Below are 18,091 nucleotides of genomic sequence, written 5' to 3' on the forward strand. Positions count from 1 at the left end.
TTTATTTTTGCTTTTATTTCCCTTGCCTCAGGAGACATACTAGAAAAACGTTGCTATAGGGACACCTGGGTGGCTCAGCGGTTGAGCGTCTGCCTTCTGCTCAGGGCATGATCCCAGAGTACCAGGATCAAGTCCCACATTGGGCTTCCTGCATGGAGCCTGCTTCTCCCTCTAATGTGTCTCTGCCTCTCTCTCTCTCTGTGTCTCTCATGAATAAATAAAATCTTAAAAAAAAAAAAAAAGAAAGAAAACTTGCTATCGCTGATGTCAGAGAGATTATTGCCTGTGCTCATCTCAAGGATTTTTATGGTTTCAGGTTTCACATTTAGGTCATGAATACATTTTGAGTTTATTTTTGTGTATAGGGTAAGAAGGTGGTCGTTTCATTCTTTTGCATATTACTGTCCAGTTTTCCCAACACTTTGTTGAAGAGACCATATTTTTCCCATTGGATATTGTTCCTGCTTTGTTGAAGATTTTTTTTAAAGATGTATTTATTTATTTATGATAGACATAGAGAGAGAGAGAGGCAGAGACACAGGAGGAGGGAGAAGCAGGCTCCATGCCAGGAGCCCGATGTGGGACTCGATCCCGGGACTCCAGGATCGCGCCCTGGGCCAAAGGTAGGCGCTAAACTGGTGAGCCACCCAGGGATCCCCTGCTTTGTTGAAGATTAACTGACCATACAGTTGTGGGTTTATTTTTGAGTTTTCTATTCTATTCCATTGATCTATGTTTCTATTTTTATGCCAGTATCATACCATTTTGATTACTACTGCTTTGTAATATAACTTGAAATCTGGAATTGTGATACCTCCTGTTTTTTCTTTTTCAAGATTGCTCTGGCCGTTCGAGGCCTTTTGTGTAGTTTTATACAAATGTTAATATTTTTTTGTTTTAGTTCTGTGAATAACGCTGTTGGTATTTTGATAGGGATTGTATTGAGGCATTTTATTTTTAAATATACTATTTTACAATAAAATAACTACTGAAGTCCAGCACAAAAATTCTTCCCAATTCCAGCACCCAATCAAGTGATTTTTTTTCTTTCTTTCTTTTTTCTTTTCTTTTTTTTTTTTATCTTCAATTAAGTATAAAGAGCTTCACATTACTTGGAGACCATTTTACCCACTGCACTGTTTGGCTGCCAGTCTCTTGTCTCTCTCTTCAGCAGTGGTGAGGTAGATACACTTTCTAAAGGGAAGAGAAATTCATGGTTTATTGCCTTTGCCAATAACAAAAGTGTTGGGGAGCTAGGTAGCAAAGATATTGCCACTGGCATCTTTCACATGAACTACATGAAAAAACAAAACAAAACAAAAAAGGATGTCTCTATTGTTGATCACACCAATTCTTCCCAGGTTAGCACCTCTGGTCACCATATAAAGATTACCAGTATTAAACTTGATGAAATCAGTAATCTTCCCAGTCTATAAGTCAATCTAAATGGTGTCATTCACCTTGATAATGGGATCAGGATAGCTGATACTGTGAGCATCATGGCTCACCAGATGAGGGATTCCTTTTGTTCTTACAAAGATCTTTCTCACTTTACACAATTTATACTTGGTCTCCTTAGGTGTAATCCAATGAACAGAAAAGCAACCCTTGCTGGAAGTTCTCCCCAATCTTATCAATGCTGATGACATCCATAAAACCAGCAGGATAGGTTACTATCAGTTTGGACCTTGCCATCATTCTTAATAAAATGTTGTATACAGATCTCCTTTAGTACATCTTCTGCTAGGGCATACTTAAGTTTGTTCCTTAGGAAAATGATGAGAGGAAGACATTTTCTCAGATTATGGGGACCGGTAGATGAATGAGGAGCAAACACACTGGTCAATTTATCCAGCATCCAGTGGTTTGGAGCTGCTACATGCTTCAGAAGCTTCTTAGGACCATAAGCCATGGTTGTGCTAGGCATGAAAAGAGTGTGGTTTTGTTTTTCAGATGTTCAAAGGACATTTTTGAAAAGCAATAGATCAATAAATAGCCAGAGTATTAAGAATTCTCCTGTCCTTTCACCGATAATTATTTCTGTGGGTCTCCATTTTATATAAATGAGATACTCTTAAATATGGTTAATGAGCCAAATGGTCTTCTGGTTTATTCAAGGCAGTATATAAATGGAAGCCAACAAAATCTAATAGTAAATTTGGATTGAATATTGTATATCAATTCAATATCATAATAGAAGCAACTTAAAATCTTTTGTAAATAAAATGTAAATAGGCAGAGTATCATCTAGTCTATTGAAGAGTTCTCAGTATACTTACTCTGTGTCCTAGCTTGGTTGTCCTTCCCCCCAAATTTGAAGGTGTGGATGCTTGGAGTCCCCTCCCCCATGGGTTAAAGTGAGAAGTCAGATATAGAGTATCTGCAAAAGTCAAGGAAGGATACTAAAAGCAGAAGTCCTCCTTCAGCAAAGTGTCAGTCAGTGATTGTCATTGCTCTGGGATCCGAAAGAAGCCTTGAGGTTAAGCTGTCTGAATAATCTAGGCCTCCAGGGATCCCTGGGTGGCGCAGCGGTTTGGCGCCTGCCTTTGGCCCAGGGTGCGATCCTGGAGACCCGGGATCGAATCCCACGTCGGGCTCCCGGTGCATGGAGCCTGCTTCTCCCTCTGCCTGTGTCTCTGCGCCTCTCTCTCTCTCTGTGACTATCATAAATAAATAAAAATTAAAAAAAAAAGAATAATCTAGCCCTCCAGGAAAGGGCAGCATTTGCTCTGAGATATAGAGTCTTTTTTTTTTTTTTTTAAGATTTTATTTATTTATTTGAGAGGGAGAGGGGCAGAAAGAGAGAGGGAGAGAGATCATGAGCAGGGAGAGGGGTAGAGAGAGAAGTAGACTCTCCACTGAGCAGGGAGCCAGATGAACGACTCCATTCCAGGACCCTGAGATCATGACCTGAGCTCAAGGCAAACACTTAACACTGAGCTACCCAGGCACCCTGAGTCTTGGTGGGTCACCAATCCCAGGTTTCCCCAGAGCCCCACGAAAAGAGCTTATCTTTTTTTTTTTAATTTTTATTTTATTTTATTTATGATAGGCACACAGTGAGAGAGAGAGAGAGGCGGAGACACAGGCAGAGGGAGAAGCAGGCTCCATGCACTGGGAGCCCGATGTGGGACTCGATCCCGGGTCTCCAGGATTGCGCCCTGGGCCAAAGGCAGGCGCTAAACCGCTGCGCCACCCAGGGATCCCGAAAAGAGCTTATCTTTCCTCGGACCACTGCCTGGGTAAAGCTGAGGCCGGGGCAAAAGTTGAAATGAAAGTGGATGGGGAAATGGAGGTGGATCCTCCTCCCAGGGTCCCCTTGCTGAAAATACTCTGCAAATGCCAGTTGCATCTGCAGCCCGCACACCCGTGGGTCTACAGGTGACACACCTCCAGGGGTTGCTGCTGGTACTCATCTTCCATGTAAGAAGTGGTCCAGGACCTTTCCCTGGGGGTGAACCTTACATCTGTGCCTCTCATTGCAGTCCTTCCTGAAGTATCAAACTGAGATTAGGGCCAGGCTCTGTGGGCTCCATTCTGCCGCCCTTTGGGACCCTGACCAGCAACCCTCCTCTTGTCAGCCGCCCTGTGGGGGATGCATGCGGGGCTGAGAACCTCTGCCCTCTCCCTCAGCATGCTCTCCTTGGGCTCTTTTGTACTTGAAAGTGGCAGACACGCTGGGGACAGAGACAACGCTGCCTGGGGCACAACAAGCTAGTCAAGGGGCTGCTGCAGATTGTGGCCGGCAGGCATCTCCGCAGCCACTTCCCATGTAAGGGCTTGCAATGTGAAGCTTCTCTCTGCTCCCCAACCCTGCTGCCCTGTGTTGGCACTAGGTCTGGCCGGACATTGTCTTCAGAAGCTGAGGAGCTGGAGACAGGAAGCAAATCCAAAGGCAGCTGCCTGAAAGGGGTCGTTGGGCCCCAGCTGGGGTGAGGGAAGCTGTCCTTATAGCGACAAAAAAAATGCCGGCCTGGGCCTGGAGCCAGCCAGGAGTGACGTCGGTGTACACCCAGAGACAAGCCAGGACTTCTTCACTGAAGCCAAGAAGCCAGGGAGAATTGCCTGGAGGCTGAGTTCTTCTGTGGATGTGTTTATAGCCCCCAAGCCAAAGTTCCTGAGGTTGGGCCATGCTTCCCCTGTGCAACCCTTGGAAAGGCTCCAGGAGATGGGCAAAAATCTTAGCCAAGGGGGCAGAGAGAGGGAGGAGAGGATGGACTGGTCAAGCTTATCTGGGCTGCGGTGACAACTCTGGGCTTGGGAAACCATTTCCTCCAAACTTGTGTAAAATCCCATGCTGAGGATCCCACAGAGATGCTGGCCTTCAACAGCCTTTTCCTGAGAAAGGCAGGGGTGGAATGAGTGTTAATGGGACTACATTTTCTGCTGCAGCAACCCTAGGATTCTTAAGCCAAGATGAGGGTCATCTTGGACAAAGTGGAGGGGCTTCCCAACAGTTCCTGGATGGTGACCACATAAAGGCCACTGTGTGTTTTTAGGTTGGAAGGGTGACCCTGTGAGGACTGGTTGCCAACATCTACTCTGGTGTCTCCTCCAGCCCATAGTGGCATGCCTAGCAGTGGGTGGCGAGAAGCCTTTGGATCCAGGTCCAGGTGTAGCTGACTAGAATGTGCTGCCAGTTTCCAGAAAGCTCAGAGAACAAGCCCTGGGTACCTCTGACACATCTGAATTTTGGCACTTGGCACTTACCAGCTTTGCCTCTGAGGTCCATGGTATGATACAGGACATTCATGAGCCCTCTGCAAATCTCTTTTCACTATGCCATCCAACAGTCTAAATACTCAAAAGTGGGAGAGAGAGAGGTGATGGCGGGTGTGATTGTGGTGATGGCCTCAGAGCCTCTGGATGGGGTTCCCACCTGATTAAAAGGAAAAGCTGCAAAGAGGTAATATTTGGAATTGAGTGAATTTTCTGTGTCTTCATTTCATGCATACTCAGAAAAGTTGTCTGGGCCAGGCTGGAATGCTAAAGGGAGACATGTAAACAATTGCATCCTGGGAGATAACAAAATTACAGTAGATATCCCTCAAGCAAGAAGGAGTTGGTAGTGGCACAATTTTGAGGAGGGGCTAAGGAGAGGGATCTAACTCCCCTTAGTAAATCACACTACTACTAGCCAATCAGACCCCCAAACCAGCAGTTTGTGAATCTACAATCAAAATGTGTAAATGAAAAAGCAGTGAGGCCTCCATAGTCACTTATCCCAGGGGCCAGGCCTGGGATTACTGGGGACTCATTGACAGGAGTGGGGAAACCAGTTCTTATAAGCTGCTGTTGTGACACCTGTGCTGATTTAATTATGCATGAGTTTTTTTTTTTTTTTAGAAGGGACATTAGTCATTACCATTTAATATTTTTTGATGGTCATACTTTCTGAACCAAAAATTTATTTTTTTTTTTATTTTATTTTTTTTTTTTAAATTTTTTTTTTATTTATTTATGATAGGCACACAGTGAGAGAGAGAGAGGCAGAGACACAGGCAGAGGGAGAAGCAGGCTCCATACACCGGGAGCCTGACGTGGGACTTGATCCTGGGTCTCCAGGATCGCGCCCTGGGCCAAAGGCAGGCGCTAAACCGCTGCGCCACACAGGGATCCCTGAACCAAAAATTTAAATCGTGGTTATCTTCTAAGTCTGTAAAGTTTTACAAGTTTGAAATAAGTTTGTATAGTTATGAAGGCTTATTTTTAATACCCCCCAAGTTGGATATAATTCCTGTGCCCCTCTGCTTTAAATACTATATTAAAAAAAAAAACTATATTGATGGGGTGCCTGGCTGGTTTAGTGGGTGTAGCATGCAACTCTTGACTTGGGGCCGTGAGTTCAAGTCCCATGTTGGGTGTGGAGACTGCTTAAAAATAGAATATTTAAAATATATACGTACTATATTGAATTTCCATTCAAAGAAATGGTGTGTAGGAGGAGGGGGGAGAGTGATTTAAAAAGCATAAGGAAATTCTCACTGAGGAGATAGGTTATACTTTTTTTCCCTCCAGTAAAGTTATTTTTTATTAGCTATCTGACACACAATTACTTCTTCTCCCTTCCTCTAAAATTCAAAACCACCGGGGTGGGAGTGGGGGTGGGGGGAGTGCTGGCTGGCTCAGTTGGTACAGCACAGGACTCTCCATCTCACAGCCATGAGTTCAGGCTCCACTTGGGACTTCAACTCAGGACCCTGAGATTATGACCTGAGCTGAAACCAAGAACTGGATGCTCAACTGACTGAACCACCTCGGCGCCCCAAGAACCCAGTTTTTTGCCTGAATGTGAAGAAGTTTGCCTCAAGAGATAGTCATAATAGCTGATGGGATTGTATATTACCAGAACATGGTCTTGGGAAAAGTCAGCTTCATTTCCACATCTATGAAGCCATAAAACATTGAAATCACACTCTCATTGTATGAATCTAGTGCATCACTTCAAGCAGTATGTTTTTTTTTTTTTTTTTTCAAGCAGTATGTTTTTTAAATGAATAAATTATTTGGAGGCTGAAGTCTGGTCTATACAGGAGTGCCGGGGTGACTCTTTTTCTGGCGTAGGTCATGTCTCAGAGTCCTGGAACTGAGACCCACTTTAGGCCCCATGCTCCACAGGAAGTCTGCTTGAGGATTCTCCTTCTCCCTCTGCCCTTACCCATGCTCCCTGGTATTCTCTCAAATAAAAAAAAATTAAAAAAAAAAAAAGAAAAAAAAAATCTACCATCTACAGTTTGGACCCAAGTGGCCAGGTGGGGCACACATGAGTTTTAAAATCAGGATAGATTTAAAGATTCCAGACTTAGCGGCTTCAAAGGAAGGGCAGTTTAGCGACCCTATCACGTTCCTTGCAGATAAGGAATTTCCAAATTTCCTTTTCACCTTTGTTAAATGGCAGTTATTACTCCTGCGTCCTCGGGGGTTGTAGGCGCTGGGCGAAGCGAAGCCTCGGGGTTTGGCCCCCCTCAGGCCCCCGGGAAGTGGAACCCTCCTCTGGAACGTGGAGGCAGGCCCTCGATTTGGCAGCTCCCTGGAGATGTCTCACCCTGCGGCCTTGCACTTTCGTCTTCCCGGGGTTCCGGCCCAGTCACTCGTTCCCAGGGCTAGAGCTGACGCTGCCCTCGTCCCAAGCACTCCCAAGGCCAAGAGCTTCCGGTGTGGAGAAACCTTTGTGAGGTGGGAGAGCGCGGCCCGCACCCGGCGGGAGGTCACGTGCGAGGGCCGCGCAGGCGGGCCAGGCGGGCGTTCAGCGAGCGACTCGGCGCGGGGGCGGGGCTTGCCGTGGGCGGCCCCGCCCAGCGCCCGACTCCCAGCGCCGTGGCCGGGCGACTCGGTCGGGCCTAGCCTCGTTGGCAGCGTGACTGGTTTTGAGGCACGCCGGATGGGGACGCTGCCAGGACGGAAAGATATTCCACCATGGGTGAAAGTTCCGGCAGACTTGAAAGACCCCGAGGTGTTGCAGGTCCAGACGCAGCTCTTGGAAGCTATGTTTGGTGAGTGAGCCCAATCCTGACCTGGGTGCCCTGACGCGGGCGTCTGGGTCTCCGCGGGCCTGAGCGCCCATGTTCTCTATCCCAAACAGGCCCAGCTGGATCTCGAATCCCGTACATCGAGCAAGTGAGCAAAGTCATGCTCGAGCTAAAGGTTCTGGAATCCTCGGGCCTCACCGAGGTCTTGGTTTATGGCTCTTACTTGTACAAGCTCAGGGCCAAGTGGATGCTCCAGTCCATGGCCGAGTGGCACCGCCAGCGACGGGAACGAGGTAAAAGGCCTGGCGACGTGCTTTTGGCATGGGGACTCGTGGGGGTCGTTTTATTTCTTCTCCTGCAGTCCTTCTCACCCCTGCTCTTCTCCCCACAAAAACCCCCACCCCAGGCATCACCCCAGGCTCTTTATAGCTGGGCTGCTGCTGAGACGACTTTAATGCGGTCTGTTGTTCCTAGAGACCGTGGGGTAAGACTAGGATGAGAGGTGGCCTGGCCTCCTAAGGAAAGGTTATCTGAGACCTGTTCCCAGTTCTCCCCCTCCCTCCCAACACTCCCCTCTAGCTTCTTAGGGTAGGTTGGAATGAGCTCACTGGCCCCACCTTCTGATGTTCCCAAGAATTCCAGGTGCAGAATGCCAAGCTGAGAAGTCCCAGAAACCGACCTTGAAAGAGGCTGAGAACTGTCCAGGCTCTTATCTTCTCCCCTTATGCACACTTTGTTGCTTTCTGGTGCAGGGATGCTCAAACTTGAGGATGCCATGAAAGCCCTACAGCTAGGTCCTTGGATGAAGTGAAGCCAGTTTGCCACCAACGTACCTGGAATCAGGATTGGAAGAGTAGATTGTTGTCTCCAGAGCTGGGATGTATATGGTCTGGTTGAAATTCTGCTCCAGCCTGACAGGGAAAAACCAGCTGATTTTGGGTCTCTGCCTTTGTCTGAGTCCTAATGTGGCTTCTCCCCTACCCCCCAAATTTGCTAATTAAAGGATAACATTTTAAATAAATAGTGCCTTGATGTTGTTGAAGTATTGGAGATAACATCACAGTCAAGTTGGCCCTTGAGCTTCACCCTTAATTAAAACCTTCAAAGCTAGAAAAAAAGTCCAAGAGCACCCATGGTTAGGGTTAAAAGGTATAGGAGTTGGGTTCTGAGATGGCAGCTTTGATCAAAACCCAGTCAATTTTAGGGGAAATGTAATAATGTCTGAGCTGACCTGGGTTCTTTTTAAAGATAATTATAAGGTAATGTGCAAAATGAAAAGCAAATATTCTCCAAAACAAAGATAGAAATGTTAGTATTTTCTCAGTGGAGTAGTTTTATATACTTGTAATCCTAATACAAGACCACTAGCTGATATGCAATATAATGAGACGGAACTATGGACTAAGTGGAGAATACTGGTTGTTGCTATATTGGAATAAACAGTATTTTCCTAAGTAACAGTAATATTTACATATAAATTTTGGATACTACATTCAAATGGATCAGAATCCAAAAAATGATAGAAAAGTCTCCTATCCATCCATTTATAAGATTATAAAAGTAGTCTGTATAATTATCCATTTATGCACTCATTTCTACTCCAAAAATAAAAAGCTTTATTTTCTTGTGTGCTCTGGAAGAGTGTTATTTTTTTTAATACAATCACAATCATAATGTAGATTATATAGTTGGGCATGATTCCATTTAATTGGTTCCCTACCAAAGGATTTTTAGGTTGTTCCCAATCTTTGGTTTTTACATAGCTGTGATGAATACCTTGAAGGTCATTGTTTTGCAAGTGTGCACGTATTCTATAGGCTAAGTTAGAGGGTAAATTGCTGGTCCAGAGAGGAAATTGTATATATGATTTTGCTAGATAGTACCAAATTGCCTTCCATGGGAGTTGAAATAATTTTACACCCAGCAGCAATAAATGAGATTGCCTGCTTCTCCACAAGCTTAGTCACAGGTGATTGGCAATCCTTTTTCTTTCTGACCTATTAGGTGCAGTCTTCCTGAGATTAGTACTTCTCGCTTGGGCCAGGAGTTGTGACTCCCTCAAATTACCCTCAGCTAGTGCCCCCTTCGGTCAGTTGGCAATGAATGTGTGTGAAAACGTAAACTGCAGATCTGGGACTTGAAACTCTGCAGTGCTGATGAAACACAGAACTGTCCTTGTCCTTAGAACAGTCTAGATGGGCAGCCTGGGTGGCTCAACGGTTTGGCGCCGACATCAGCCCAGGGCGTGATCCTGGAGTCCTGGAATCGAGTTTCCACATCGGGCTTCCTGCACGGAGCCTGCTTCTCCCTCAGCGTGTGTCTTTGCCTCTCTCTCTGTGTCTCTCATGAATAAATAAATAAAATCTTAAAAAAACAACGGTCTAGAAGTTCTGTTTTAAGGGGCAGTACTTGCCAGTGTAGAAAAATTAATCTGTGTAAAAGTAGCAAAATTTGGAAATTTAAGCATATGCCATAAATCCCATGCATGCTCTGCACTGAAGATTTTTCAGCCCTTCAAGACCACACAAAACTGCGAATTCATAGGGAAAGTTTTGGAATAAACTGTAGATTAAAAAAAAAAGGTCTTGGGGTGGCTGCCCTTTTTCCTCTTTGTTTTAAGCTTTTGGCTAGTTTTCCACCCAGGGTAGAGGATTAAGAGAAGCCAAACAGCTTTCATTGTAATGGAGATGAGGGTTCTGCCCTACGGAAAGGCTTCATTAGCTCTGAGGAGATTTAGAGGAGAGTCAGTCTAGGGCGTTGTCCAGGAAAGCATGGATTGCTTGCTTACAAAACAACTGATAAACGAGCAAATCCAATCTAGTGAAATCCTTTGGCCCAAACGTAGTTAACAATAGCCAACGCTGATGGAGAACCTCAGGCCTGCCGGGAACTTCACCGGGCTCTTGGCATTTAGTGACTCAATTCTTTCAATATTAACATTTTACAGGTTAGGAAAATCAAGGCTCATCCATCACACCGCCTCCTCATGATCCATATATTTACATTTGAATGTTACCCAAACTTTGAGGGTCACAAGAAACTGCGTGGAGTGGGGAAGGGGGAGATTCTGAGTGGGGTAGATGCTCCTGGCTGGGCCCAGCTTGGAGTGCGCACGCAGATCTCTGGAGCTCCCACCTTGGGCTCCCCCGGGGGTGGGTGGGGGGCGGCCAGGACTCCCACCACGGAGGGAGGGCGTTGTGGGGAGTGAGATTCCTGGGCCACCGAGTTGTTTGGAGGAGCTTGACGGTGCTTGAGACTGGACTGAGGCAAAGTCTCCCTGAGGAAGTCAATTCTGGGTGAAAGCCAGGTTATCTGTGAGCAGAGTCTGGCCGGGTGGAAGAGGCTGGAAGAGATGCACGCACAGCCTGGTAGAGAGACCCGGGGAAGCGGCTCTAGGGCCGGCTGTGGCCGGGAGGGTAGCTGAACAGATGTGGTCAGGGCCGGGAAAGAAGGAAGACAGGTTCCCCTGGGCCTCAGACACCAAGCTAAGAGCAGGAGAGTCACCCAGGGGTTTTAAGCTGGTGGTGAGTTGTCTACGATGCTCTCTAGTCCCTCAGAACCCCTGAGAAATTTAGTTCCTGTCTCCCCTCCAGCTAGAATCTGTTTACATCGTGATTTCTCTCTAACCCCTCTGCCTTGCCTCTCCACTGCTCCCATCAGTTTGTTAAAAACTGAAACTTTATTGAGGGTCTGCTTTGCCCCCTCCCAAGAACCTTGCTCTAGAGAGGAAAAAAATGAAGATATGGCCAGGGAGCATTTTCAGGATTTCAGGGAATCTTTCCAGAAAACAAATGTCTGGTATGTTTTTTACATGAACACAGACTCTGAAACATTAAATTGTCATAGTTAACTAATCAGGAATAAGAGGTTTTGTCTGTTTGGCACAGAGAATTTGGAAATTAGAGTTTGTCCAGGGAGAAGCGGCCCTACCAGGTCCATAGCCATGTTGTAATCTCTACAGCAGTTTTGGAAGCACCAGGTTATCCCAACTTGACTCCAGCCATCAGAAGCTGGACCTCATTTCATGGGATTGTCTTCCTAACTTTGACAGAAAGCACGGTTGTTGTCTTGCATGGTGGATATCTAGGATTTAGCTTTATTAAACTGGCAGACTGAATAGTGTTTAGTTGTATTGCTGAAAAAGAGAAATAAGAATATCTAAGTTTCAGAGGACTTCTAGTCGGAACTACCACAGCCATGGGACTTAAATGAGGGACAAGTATGACAAACGAGTGAATCAGGGCTTGAGTCTGAAGAAAGGAGCTAAAAGGGAAAACAGATGGATGATTCCTCTCTTTTTGAGGCTTTAGGAAAGTTTGAGGGAAAGGGGCCCAGGGTCATCTGTGGTGAAGGATAGAGGATAATCAAGTGCGTGTGCCCAGAGCCACCCACTGTGTAGAGGATGGTGGCTTTATGGGTGGGATGTGCCCATTGGAGCAGGAGATGTGCCCATGGAGTACATGTGGGTGGTGAGAGGATAAGAATTGCCCAGGATGGCTCCTCCTCACTCATGTAAACTGACTTTTCAAAATGATTACTTTGGATTAACTTTTTGGCTTTTTCACACCGGGTGATGTGTTTTGTAACTCTGTAGAAAACTTGTCTAGATTGATTTAATACATCATCTTACTCCATTCAACTGGATTATAGTACAATATAATTATTATGTAATGATTATGTAATGAAAAAGCACTTTCATATCTTTATTTACATGAATATAGAACATCACTATTGCTTACTTTACCAATGAGAAAATTCAGGTTGAAGGAGGTCCACTGGTCAGCAGTAGCAGCATCACCTGAGAACTTGTTAAAGCTACACATTTTCAGATCCACCTCAGGCCTACTCAATTTAAAATTCTGGTCTGGGGAACTAGCAACCTGTGGTTTAACAAGCCGCGAAGCTTGAGAGCCATTGGGTTAAAAGAAATTAATTTGGTTAATCTGACTCTTCCACCATTTCTAAATCAGTTGAGAGGGAATGAGTGTTCTCAATTCTTATTTATGTTAGGTTCCTGGACCCAATTGCAACAGGTTTATGTGTGTGTTTTGTGGGGGAGGGGTTCCCCCAACCTTCCAAGCAATTCTCAGGACACCAATTTCCAGACTTCTGTCTTTCAGCGTTCAGTACTCTTCTTACTCCATTCATTGTTCCCTCCCCCACCACATACACATGCCTTTTTTTAAAAGATTTATTTATTTATTTATTTATTCATTCATTCATTCATGATATACACAGAGACATTGGCCGAGGGAGAAGCAGTTCCCTGCAGGAGCCCGATGTGGAACTCGATATGGGATCTCAGAATCAGCCCTGAGCCAAAGGCAGATGCTCCACCCCTGAGCCACCCAGATATCCCTACACGTCATTCTTTTTTTTTTTTTTTTTAAGATTTTATTTATTCATGAGAGACACACACAGAGAGGCAGAGACACAGGCAGAGGGAGAAGCAGGCACCACGCAGGGAGCTGGATGCGGGACTCCATCCAGGGTCTCAAGGATCATGCCCTGGGCCAAGGAAGACGCTAAACCACCGAACCACCCAGGGATTCCCCTCCCCCCTTTTAAAGATTTTTACACATGTCATTGTGCAATTGGTACCTGTATTAAGCAACCTTAAGGAATTTAAAAACTGCCATTCTGGGCAGCCCTGGTGGCTTAGCGGTTTAGCACCGCCTTCTGCCTGGGGTGTGATTCTGGAGACCGGGGATCGAGTCCCACGTCAGGCTCCCTGCATGGAACCTGCTTCTCCCTCTGCCTGTGTCTCTGCCTCTCTCTCTGTGTCTCTCATGAATAAATAAATAAAATCTTTGAAAAAAAAAACCCTGCCATTCTAATATCAACTACCTCTATAAAAACTTAAGTAATCATAAAGTCAAATGGAATACTTATTTAATGCAGATTTTCATACTTACTCTCAGAGCTTTTAATTTCATAGTTCTAGGTGAAGAATTTTTATATTTCCTCTTTGACATTTCAGTTATTAAGTATTGTGGTGTGGACTTCTTTGGGTTCATCTTGTTTGAAGCTCTCTCTGTTTCCTGAACCTGCATGTCTGTTTCCTTCCCCAGGTTATGGAAGTTTTTGACTGTTCTTTTTTTTTTTTTAATTTTTTTTTAAATTTTTATTTATTTATGATAGTCACAGAGAGAGAGAGAGAGAGAGAGGCAGAGACATAGGCAGAGGGAGAAGCAGGCTCCATGCACCGGGAGCCCGATGTGGGATTCGATCCCGGGTCTCCAGGATCGCGCCCTGGGCCAAAGTTATTTCTTTAAATAAGTTTTCTGCTCCTTTCTCTCTCTTTTCTTCTGGGACTCCTAAAATGCAAATGACTGTTCACTTGATGTTGTCCAAGTCCTCCCTTAACCTATCTTTATTTTAATTTTTTTTTTTTTTTTTTAAATTAAGCTCCATGCCCAGCATGGAGCCCAACACCAGGCTTGAACTCAGGACCCTGAGATCAAGAGTCATTGGAGGTTTATCCAACTGAGCTGCCCAGGTGCCCCTCCTCATTTAAAAAAAATTCTTTCATTTTGCTGTTTAGCTTGGGTACTTTCCATTACTCTATCTTCTAGATTACTAAACCTCTAATTTACTATTGATTCCCTCTTGTGTATTTTTTATTTTAGTAAATGTATTCAATGCTGATTGGTCCTTTTTTATATTTTCAACCTCTTTGTTGAACTTCTTAAGTTCATTCACTCCTCTCTCCATTACTTTTAACTCTGTATCAGGTAGATTTTCTTTCTTTCTTTCTTTCTTTCTTTCTTTCTTTCTTTCTTTCTTTCTTTCTTTTCTGAGGTTTTGTCTTGCTTTTGTTTGGACCATATTCCTCTGTCTCATTTTGTTTGACTTTTGTGTTTGTTTCTATGCATTAGGCAGAACAGCTACTTCTCCTAAACTTAAAGGAATGATCTTGTGCATAGTCATCCCCTGTGTAGACTGTGCATGTGTGGTGACTTTGGCTGGCCAGCATGGGCTAGGAGTCCTGGGGCACTCTATTCTGAGGCTGCCCTGGTGGGATGAGTGGAGCTGATGAGTGCAGGCTGAGGTGTCCCTTGGCTCTCTGCACACAGTGTACCCTAGTAGGACAGCTGAAGCTGAAGTGGGTGCAAGCTGGGGTGTCTTAGGGTGCTCCACCTGGGGGCACCCTGGTAGGGGAGCTGGAGCTGAGGCAGGTGTGGGTTGGGGTGCCCTGGGGATTTTGCTCCTGGGGTGCCCTGGCAAGTTATCCGGAGCCAAAGTAGTATGGGCCCCCAGTGTTCCAGGGTGCTTTGCACCTGTGTCATCTAGTCAGAATGGCTGGAGCTGCGGTGAGCACTAACTAGGTGTGTTCTGGCATGCTCCATGCTCCAGCTGCCTTGGTGGGATGGCTGGGACTGGTGTGGGTTAAGAGCCTGGGGCTTGCTGAGGTGGCAGGCCGGCTATGGTGCCAGTACCCTGATTTTGTCTGTGCTATTAAGGTGAGGGGGGAACGTAAACTGTTGAGATCACCAGCCCCTCTACCTGGAGACAGTACCAGCAGCTCCCCGGACATTTGGCAAGGTTCTAGGGCTAGTTTCTTTATGTTATAGTTGCCCTTTTTAAACTGCAGCCTTTTTTTTTTTCTTTTTTTTTCTCTGTGCCCCAGGGCAGAGAAATATGCTCACAGTCCCTCAGTTCTATGCCTCTCTGGCTCCCTCTCTGGTGTAGTTCTCAGCACTGGAGGGGAGGGGTGTGTGTGTGTGTGTGTGTGTGTGTGTGTGTGTGTTCCATTTGTTACCATCTCTTGCCGTTCTCTATGGGTCTATTGTGGGTCTGTCTATTGTGCAGAAGCTGTTTAATCAGACCTTAGTTCGTTCTTTCTTTCTTTCTTTCTTTCTTTCTTTCTTTCTTTCTTTCTTTCTTTCTTTCCTTTTTAGGATTTTATTTATTTATTTACAAGAGACCCAGAGACACAGAGAGAGAGGCAGAGACACAGGCAGAGGGAGAAGCAGGCTCCATGCCAGGAGCCTGATGTGGGACTTGATCTTGTTACGATGCTGTCTTTTTAATTCTTGCTTACTTTTAGAATCCAATACCATGTCCTAAGATCATCTGGGCATATCTTTAGTTAGTTCTTTTTGACTTCTACTTTGTGTGCATTTACCACATTTTCTCATCTTTTACCCTAATGATAGACATTTAAATTACTCCTAATTCCTACTTCCACAAACAATGCTATTACAAACATCTTTGTACATGCCCCCTTGTGAATATGTGGGGAAACCTCTCAGGCAATTAACTGGTGGTGTGCTTTCTGTGCTGTAGGTTGTGTTCATACTTCTCATGCTTAACTTCACTAAAAGCTGGTAGGGTGTACATCAGAGTGGTTGCACTGGTCTTCATTTCCACCAAAAGTGCATATACGTTCCACTTTCTTCACAGTGTCACAAAAATTTTATATACTCAGTTTTTTGCTAATCTGACATGAATAAAATAGAATGTTACTGTTTTCTGAAATAAATTCCTTTTTTCTTTCACCACTAGAAAAAACATTCTTATCATTGTTTTGTTTTCTTTTTCTCTTGTCCTTATCTCCTGAATCTAGTCAGTCTTAAAGTTTAGTCAGGTTTTGCCTCTTCCTCAGATTTTGCCTGAATTGCTTCTTTTTTCATACTCCTTTTACTTTCCAAGGTCAGGCCCTTAGTACTCACTTTGAGCTTGCAATCGCTATTGTGATCTACCTCTTCTGTGGCCTCCACACTTGACTCCATTTGATCCATCCACATTGCCACCAAATCTGACCCACTTCCAACATCTTAAACCTTTCAGGATCAGTGGCATCCAGTTCCACGTTATAAAACCTAACCTTCTCAGCATTATATAGAAATTATTTGAATACTTATTTATCTTCTCTTGGCTCAAAAGCACAGACAGAAACCCTGTCTAATCATTTTTGGGTTGATACATAATACAGTTTCTCTCAAAAGCACTTAATTTACCTCTTGAACTGAACTTTTTCTTTTGTTCTTGCCTATCTTGCTTCCAGCACATTCACTGTGCTAGTTTGAGGCATTTTGCTCATGTCTTCAAGACAACTAAGGATGGTTCTGCTTCAAGGAACCCACAGGAAACAAGTCCCTTTGCTTCTCTTTCTATGAAAGTGTAGCCCTTTTTTTTTCCTGAAGATAGTTTCTTGCCCAGAGGAGCTCAAGTAACCAGCAAGCTTCTTGCCTCAAGACTACTTAGGCACAAGCCAGGTGCCACTCCATCACTGAATTCTGGCAACTACAGGTCAAGCTCTCTGCGTTGCACTTTTGAGGTTCTCTCATTTATCTGTATCAAATCTCTGCCAGTGATCAAGCTTCCTTTTATAACTTTAAGATAGGCAATGGGCTGAGGGTTGCCACACCTACTATTCTTTAAAAAGTAGTCTTTAATTTTTAGAGCAGTTTTAGGTCCATTGTGAAATTGAGCAGAAAGTACAGAGAATTTCCATAAACCTGTGCGTGTGTACACACACACACACACACACACACACACACACACAGTCTCCCTAACTATTAACATCCCTTGCCCGAGAGGTACATTTGTTACAACTGATGAACCTACACTGACACATTTTTATCACTGAGAAACTCCATTTGTTTTGACATAAATATAATGACATGTATCCGCCATTAATGTATCACATAGAATAGTTTTACTTCCCTAAAAATCTCTATGTTCTGCAAATTCATCCCTTCCCTCCCCTTAACTCTTGGCAACCACTTATCTTTCTACTGCCTCATAGTTTTGCGTTTTCCTGAATGTCATGTAATAAGAATCATCCACTATGTAGCCTTTTCAGATTGTCTTTTTTTCACACAGTAATATGCTTTTAAGTTTCTTCCATAAACTTGGGTTTGATAGCTCATTTCTTTTTAGCACCGAGTAATATTCCATTATCTGGATATACCACAGATTATCCATTCACCTACTGAAGGACATCTTGGTTGCTTTCAAGTTTTGGCAATTATGAATAAAGCTGCTGTAAATATCTGTGTGTAGGCTTTTATGTGGACATAAGTTTTCAGCTTCCTTGGATAGATAAAAAGAAGCATGATTGTTGGGTCATATGGTAAGAGTATGTTCACTTTTCAAAGAAACTGTCAAGTTGTCTTTCAAAGTGGCTGTATCACTTTTTGTTCCCATCAGCAGTGAATGAAAGTTCCTGTTGCTCTACATTTTTGCTAATGTTTGATTTTAGTGTTTTTGATTTTGGCCTTAATAGGTGTGTAGTGGTGTCTAATTTTAATTTTCAACTCCTTTAATGACAATGATCTGAACCATCTTTTCACATGTTTATTTGCCATCTGTATATCTTTTTTGGTGAGGTGTCTGTTCCGATGTTTTGCACCCCCCCTTTTTAAAAAAAGATTTTATTTATTTATTCATGAGAGAGGCAGAGACATAGGCAGAGGGTGAAGCAGGCTCCCCATGGGGAGCCTGATGTGGGGCTCAGTCCCAGGGCCCTGGGATCATGACCTGAGCCAAAGGCAGGCACTCAACCACTGAGCCACCCAGGCACCTCTGTTTTGCCCATTTTTAAAGCAGGGTAATTTTCTTGTTGAGTTCTAAGAGTTTTTATATATTTTGGATACAGCTCTTTATCAGATATG

At 44.4% G+C, this 18,091-nt stretch overlaps 1 protein-coding gene and 1 pseudogene across 4 annotated transcripts in view; one reads left to right on the forward strand and one right to left on the reverse strand.

Annotated features, from left to right (window-relative positions):
* Positions 1-534: 534 nt before the first annotated feature.
* Positions 535-7,227, reverse strand: LOC140636777 (small ribosomal subunit protein eS4-like; annotated as a pseudogene).
* The window catches only part of LOC140636778 (developmental pluripotency-associated 5 protein-like), a 45,300-nt gene continuing 34,432 nt past the window's right edge, over positions 7,224-18,091 (forward strand). Inside the window, exons 1-3 of one of the 4 annotated variants that reach the window (XM_072832355.1) lie at positions 7,224-7,493; positions 7,583-7,762; positions 9,474-9,801. In XM_072832355.1, the coding sequence (XP_072688456.1) occupies positions 7,382-7,493; positions 7,583-7,762; positions 9,474-9,610 (429 nt within the window). In that variant the 5' untranslated portion in view covers positions 7,224-7,381 and the 3' untranslated portion in view covers positions 9,611-9,801. Of the gene's footprint in view, positions 7,494-7,582; positions 7,763-8,103; positions 8,491-9,473; positions 9,802-18,091 lie in introns of those variants that run through there. The other 3 variants (XM_072832357.1, XM_072832356.1, XR_012033997.1) reach the window with 3 other exon arrangements.

The sequence above is a fragment of the Canis lupus genome, chromosome 7 (assembly GCF_048164855.1).
Source record: "Canis lupus baileyi chromosome 7, mCanLup2.hap1, whole genome shotgun sequence".
NCBI classification, from domain to species: Eukaryota; Metazoa; Chordata; class Mammalia; order Carnivora; family Canidae; genus Canis; species Canis lupus.